Source organism: Nicotiana tabacum, chromosome 6 (assembly GCF_000715075.1).
Source record: "Nicotiana tabacum cultivar K326 chromosome 6, ASM71507v2, whole genome shotgun sequence".
Classification (NCBI taxonomy): Eukaryota; Viridiplantae; Streptophyta; class Magnoliopsida; order Solanales; family Solanaceae; genus Nicotiana; species Nicotiana tabacum.
The window spans coordinates 83,603,106-83,609,763 of record NC_134085.1 but is presented as its reverse complement, the minus strand read 5'-3'; the positions used below and the strand labels follow the sequence as shown (position 1 = coordinate 83,609,763).

Here is a 6,658-nt window from a genome sequence, read left to right as displayed (position 1 = left end):
GATGTTTCTAATTTGAAATGATCCTATTAGATGAACTGGTGCAAACAGTCTTGAAAGGAAAGGGCTTCTATTAACATTTAGTATAACACTCAATATTTTGCAAGAAATTTGAAAGGTCGTAAGCCTTTAACTCTACCACAAAATTTGAAAGCAAAGTTAACTCAATATGTATGTGTAGTCCAATATTAATAATTATACGCATGAATAACAAATATATGGACAAAGAAATTGAAAAATAAAATTACGATAAGTTAAGTATCAATTATTTTGTGTAGCCTCTTAAGAATTACGTTCATTGGAACAAAACAGTATACCTTAGAGCCTTGATGACAACACTGAAGTGCCCTCTAAGCGGCGAAAGAACTCTCATGCGATTCTTAAAAATAGGAAATGATTGTCACATTTAAAAAGACTTTCTTCACATTATTGTATACACTCATAAAATGCAATAGTGCACTTTCAACAACACCTGATGCTAACTCCAATCAAAATTAGAAAACACTTGGTCTTGGAAGAAGACTTTGTAGCTAATAGAAGGAGAGAATTGCATAAAAAGAGAGCACAAATTTCAATACCAAATAAATAAACGAGGCATAAGGTATATACATGTATTTGACCTGCAAAGTTTCTAAAGAGACAGGCCCCTCTACTTGTTGCTACAGATTCTCAAAGACAGAGTTCCCCTGAAAATTGGAAATGTGACTCTTCTGTTTCTTACCCGAGGAGCAACTGGCTTCATTGATCATGACCTTGTATTCACTATTGTTATATCGGGTCCTCCTTATCCCGGTGGAATATTCTGTTGGTTCATTGTTATTTTCCCTCATTCGTGACAAGGCCTCAACCTTAGCTTCTTCTTTATACAACAAACGAAGTCCATACCTCTTCACTTCTCCAGAAAAAGATAGCCAAATAATCTCATAGTCATTTGGTGTACAAACAAAAAATACAGTGGAAAATGGAATGTTAGATTCTGTAGCCCATTCTGATAAGGCAAGTTTCTGGGTCATCCACGACATCCCGTCATCACATACGGGAATCAATTGAGTTGTGGTGTCAACTAATCTGCCAGAGTAACATACAACAAATCCCAAGAATTTATCAAGTATATACCAATTTTCGGGCAAATTAACTAATACACTTCTATCCCTTCTCTTATGGAGGAACCAACTTGGGATCTCAGGGATGTCATCATCAGGAACCTCACTGGTAAATACTCTTAGTGACAAGGAATCTGTTGTAGACGAGATATTATGAAACAATGAATTACAGATGGAATCATTGCTCCAATAATCTGCATGTATTGTATCTAATTCTGGTGGAAGTTCTGGCAGCTGTGTAAGCCTCTGGCAATATCTTAAGTCCAAGATTCGAAGAGCACCAAGTTGGGTTATGCTTCGAGGAAAATGCTCAAAATTATTTCTATTGAGCTTCAACTTTTTCAAAGAAGATAACGATCCAATATCTTACGGAAGTCCTCCATCTAGTAGATTGCAGTTTTTGAGACTCAAAATTTCAAATGACCGTAATCCAGGGAACTCAAAATACACTCCATCTTTGAAGCAGCCTCCAAACATCAAAATTTTAAGTTTGTTTAAGCGTACGATGGTAGACGGAGGTCGTGAAATTAGAGTACCTCTGGCATCAAGCTCCTCCAAGTTTTCTAAATCCCCTATCTCCTCTGGCAAGCTTTCCAGTTTTGAGAAATCCAACACACTCAGACTAATCAAATTTTTCAACCTACAGATGCTACTTGGAAGAGCTACAAGGTTTCTCGTTCCCCGCAAATTTAGCTCGGTAATATGAGTTTGGTACTGAAAAATAGATGATGGCAGTTCCCTTATCCCAGAGTCTTCCATGTGAATTTGTATCTTCGGCTTCATTCTCCCGTGGATTTCTGGAATTTTCTCTAACCTATAGCAATATTTTAAATCCAGATATTCAAGAGATTCCACATTAACACATGGAAACCTCTTGAGGCTTTTACAATAACAAAATTCTAACTTAATGAGTTTTCTGCAACATCCCAGGGAATGCTGAACCTCTTCAAGATTACTACAATTATAAAAATTCAAATACTCCAAATTTGGCATCCCCGCGAAATCAGTTGTTCGCGTCAGGCTTTTAGAGTTGCTGAGATCTATCCTCCGTAGAAACGGTAAATGTTGTTCATAACATAGAGAGAATGAGAGAAATAATTGCATCTAATCTTACTATGAAAAATAATTGAAGGAGCTTTTAAATTGAGCTTGTTAGTTAAAATGATGATGGGAAGATTTGGAGAAAAATGACATGAAGATCATACAATAATATTGAGAACAACCCCAAATAATATAAAATTAATTTTTTTAGATGGAAATACAAATATTTGAGGTTATGGAATTAATAGCCCTTGTTCGCCTAAAGACATGCATCATAATTGTAGCAAAAATAGGAAGTACCTCAAATAATACATGACAAAAGCAAAAATATTTGTTCATCAACACTAAATTAAAGGACAAAGAGAGTTAGAGAAAACTAATTGGCAATAAAATAAAACTCTACTATCGTACCTTTATTTCCATCCATAAATAATGCAGTGAACTGCCCCGGAGTCGAAGGTGAACAAGCATTTTAGGTTCAAATGTAGATGGCAACGAATCCCAAATATAGCTAGTCCAGACAAACCAATGCAGGCTGTTGATGGAACCATCATAGATCCACCACCCCTCTATGTTTAATATCCTAAGCCTTTTCATATTTTTCATGACCTCATTGCTAATGAGTAGTGTACCAGAATAAGAAGAAACCCAGATTGCTTCCATTGCCATGGTCCTCTGGTAAAAAGATCATTAGGAAATGCTGATGTTACTTTAGAAAAATACTTTTTGCAATTAATTTTATAGTTCTATTTTCTAATATTACATTTTTCCTAGAAGTTCATTATAGTCATGTTTATATGTTTTTCATGTTGCGATACAAAGAAATTGCAATTGAATCAATACCAATAAATTGCAGTGACTTTTTTTTTTTAAAAAAAAAAATGGTAAAGTGACTCACTGATTGAGTTATTATGTAATAAAATATCATGAGATTTTCAAGTTAATCCAAAGAATGACATTGGATCAAACACGTAAAGTGGCTACTAGTCTAATCCATTGCTAAAAAATGTAAGAAAAACGAATTAGGCAACGTAAGGCTACTGATATAAACAAATTAGGAAATTAATGTTTTTTTAACTAATTAGGTAACTAATATTACTTTTGCTTCTCCTACTAACTAAAGTAAACAACTAAAATGACGTACCTGCAAGACCATGAAGCAAGAGGAACAAATAATTGGAATTGACTGCCATATGTGTCTTTTGAATATAAAATTAGAAATTAAATATTATTGGATTGTTTAGCCTACTTACTGTATTATTGGTCATCACTTCTTCGACTTCCTCGGCGAGCCATAGTCTGCAACGTTCTCCGGGATCTTTTTGAAAATTCACTATATATTTACCCATATTATGTATTAAGTCATGCATTTGAACATGATTATATTCAGAGATGAACACAAGAGATTGGTGAATTAAAATATGCAATCCATATTCAGCTCCAATATGACAACTCTCAAGAATTTTTAAGATGTAATCTTTTCCTTTCCCTCGTAAGAAGCATGCTATATCTAGAAACATCTCTTTTTGTATGAGCTCTAATCCATCATAACTAATTTTGAGCTTTTAAGAACTTTTGAATTAGAATTGATTTTCATTTGTTCTATAGCACTTCTCCAAACGGTTATATCCCTCTTATGTAACAAAGAACCCCACATTTTGAGGGATGAAGGAAAGCCTTTAGCATGACTTACTACCTCCAACGAAAGCTTCTTAAAATGCTCGTCTGGATTTTCTTTATCGAAAGCACGTTGACAGAACAATTGCATAGCTTCATGATCAGGTAGCATAGTCACTTCATATATTGCAGCATCCTTCTCTATCAAATGCTTGGCTCTAGTTGTTACTACAACCCTACTGCCATTAACAAACCGACCAATATCACCTGCTAAATACTCCAATTAGCACCTTCTTAGAGCAAAGTCTGTCCGGAATCATCTGCTTCCCATCTTGCTTTTTATTGACGTAATCATCTTTTCTTCTTAACAATTCAGAGAGAAGGGTATTTTGCAAAGAATACAGTTGATGTCTGTTTTCATTTTCTTTAATATCCGCAAGGAAACAAGCAGCTTCAAATTGATGTGATAAAGTGTCAAAATGGCTCTTGCTATTGTCGTCTTCCCTAGACCGCCCATGCCCCAGATCCCCAATATGATCCGAACACCATTGATTCCTATCTTAAGTAGAGACTTTAATTTCTCCGGATGAGTATCTATTCCCACAATATCACGCAAAGAAGACAAAGTAGTACTATTGCACAATTTGGAAATTTCGTCTGAATATTCTCTGCTTCAATCCTATAAAAATAAGAAGACTAATTGTGGATAAATATAAGAAAGTCAAGTATTAGTAAGCATTTCATAATTTTTTTTATTGCAAAGGGGTAGAGGAAGGGAGAGAAGATTGCAAGGTAAGAAATCGAACTCTCATCAACTAGGTAAATAGCCAACAAACTGAGCTACTAAATATTGTTAATTTGCATAGATATGATTAAAAGACTACGTACAAAAAACAAACGCTTGAAGGAGAAATCAAAATATTATATGTGCAAGAATATTATTGAGGAATTGTAGTGATAGGAACTATAGTGACTTATGGCTGATATAAATATATTAGTCAATTATCATTCTGTTTTACAGAAATTATAAAATAAAACATTTCCAACGTCTAATGTACATTTTAAATAAACTGTTGCATATATATTTTAGTCGCCCATGGCGGATGTCTATTCTTTTAGATTGCACCTTTTTTTTTTTTTTGATTAATTTATTTTTGGTGTTGCTCTTATTTTACGAATTTCAACATGGTTTACTTCAAGAAAATTGAATTTAAAAAAAAAAGGAATAAATAATTAATATGAAAAATATAAAGTAAAAATGTCAGTGTCTCATGTTTTTAGGTTAATTTTAGCTCTCGCACATTACAAGGAAGTGAAGCCACTCTACATTCAGTGGCACTCCGTGAGGTTTTAAATAGGAAACGTAATATTTCAGATTTCAGGGGTAATAGAAAAACGTGAATAGCTTAAGATGTTTTTTATTTATTCTCTCTAATTATACTGATAGGAACAATATCTTCTTACTGATAGAAATATATATAACAACCATCATTCGTTTCTTTTTCGGAAAAAAAATAAAAATAAATAAACGTCTAAATGACAATCAATGAAATTAGATTGTGGAAGCAGTATTCTAGCAAAATAAATTAATTAAGTTTCCATCTTTTAATTTTTATTTTGTAAATATGATAAATTTATTTAGTGTCTATTCTGTTTAACTCATTTTTGAGGTACAAATTCTTTTTTCTACAGTAGAATATGTAGTCTTCACATAAGCGACCACATTTGAATGAAAATTATTCCTTTTGAGCTCCTCACTTTGCTCCTGTGGTAATCTAAGGGTTGGAGTTGGAGGGTTCTTAGCACTTGAGCAAACCCTTTCTTGTCGTTTTCGCTTCTTATTTTTTGATTATATGCAATTACTATGTGTTTTTAACTCACCCGTCACTGACATCATATCCTTTTAGATTTGCAGCAGCAGTTAGAGCATTCCTCCATCTTTGGAGCTTCTCAATTCCTTCATCATCATCCTTATAGCTTGTTTCATGTTTGTCAAAGGCTTCAGCAAAGCTCTCCCTCTGTTTCCGAACATGTGATGGATCCATATCATGGAAGACCGGTATGACAGTTTGTCCGCATTGATCCTTGCATTCCATGATCTTCACTAACCCATCTAAGCACCACCTCAATGTTGCATAATTCTTTGAGAAAACAACGAGGGCAACTTGAGACTGTTCGATTGTAACGACCCGGTCGGTTATTTTAAGAATTAACGCCTCGATCCCCAATTAACTGCTTTTTCCGTGTTTATTTCTGCTATTTTGATCTAGCGGGATGTTTTGCTTTGAGTTTCGGAGTATTTTGGGACACTTGGTCCCTAAAAGAGAGCTTAAGCTTTAGAATTTGGACCGTACTCAGGGCAGTATGAAGACGGCCTCAGAATGAAGTTTCATCGGTTCCGTTAGCTCCGTTGGGTGATTTCGGGTTTAGAGGCGTGTTCGGATTTTGTTTTGGAGGTCCATAGCTTATTTAGGCTTGAAATGCCGAAAGTGGAATTTTTGATGTTTCCAGTTCGATAGTGAGATTTTGATATCGGGGTCGGAATGGAATTCCAGAAGTTGGAGTAGCTCCGTAGTGTTGAATGTGACGTGCTTGATCGAAAGCGTAATTTGAGAGTTTTTGGAGTTCTTATGTGTGACGTTAAATTGGTGTTTTGATGTTATTTTGAGCGTTCTGAAGGTTGGAACAAGTTTGAATGATGTTTTAGGATTAGTTGGCATGTTTGGTTTAGGTCTTGGGGGCCTCGGGTGTGTTTCGGATGCTCAACGGACCATTTTTGGACTTGGAGAAGGATCAATTTTTTGCTGGTTTTCTGTTGCAAACTTTTCTTCATCGCGATCGCGTGAGGACACTCTCGATCGCGAAGGCTTAGATGAGGCAGAAGGGATTTTGTTCTATAT

At 34.9% G+C, this 6,658-nt stretch overlaps 1 protein-coding gene across 1 annotated transcript; it reads right to left on the bottom strand.

The window, feature by feature from the left end:
- Nucleotides 1-656: 656 nt before the first annotated feature.
- LOC107805024 (TMV resistance protein N-like) lies at nucleotides 657-5,854 on the bottom strand. Its single transcript, XM_075255585.1, has 6 exons — nucleotides 5,640-5,854; nucleotides 4,161-4,426; nucleotides 3,838-4,025; nucleotides 2,668-2,816; nucleotides 1,637-1,914; nucleotides 657-1,234 (listed from the first exon to the last, which is right to left on the bottom strand). The coding sequence occupies exons 1-6, from the start codon at nucleotides 5,852-5,854 to the stop codon at nucleotides 657-659; spliced, it is 1,674 nt and encodes a 557-aa protein (XP_075111686.1).
- Between the last annotated feature and the right edge of the window lie 804 nt (nucleotides 5,855-6,658).

Excerpts from the sequence above, each read along its gene's own strand:
- LOC107805024 (XM_075255585.1), bottom strand. The coding sequence starts at position 5,854 with ATGGAATGCAAGGATCAATGCGGACAAACTGTCATACCGGTCTTCCAT. Across the intron at positions 4,427-5,639 it reads GGATATGATGTCAGTGACGG|AGAATATTCAGACGAAATTT; the intron begins GTGAGTTAAAAA and ends GGATTGAAGCAG. Across the intron at positions 4,026-4,160 it reads AATGAAAACAGACATCAACT|GTGATATTGGTCGGTTTGTT; the intron begins GTATTCTTTGCA and ends AGTATTTAGCAG.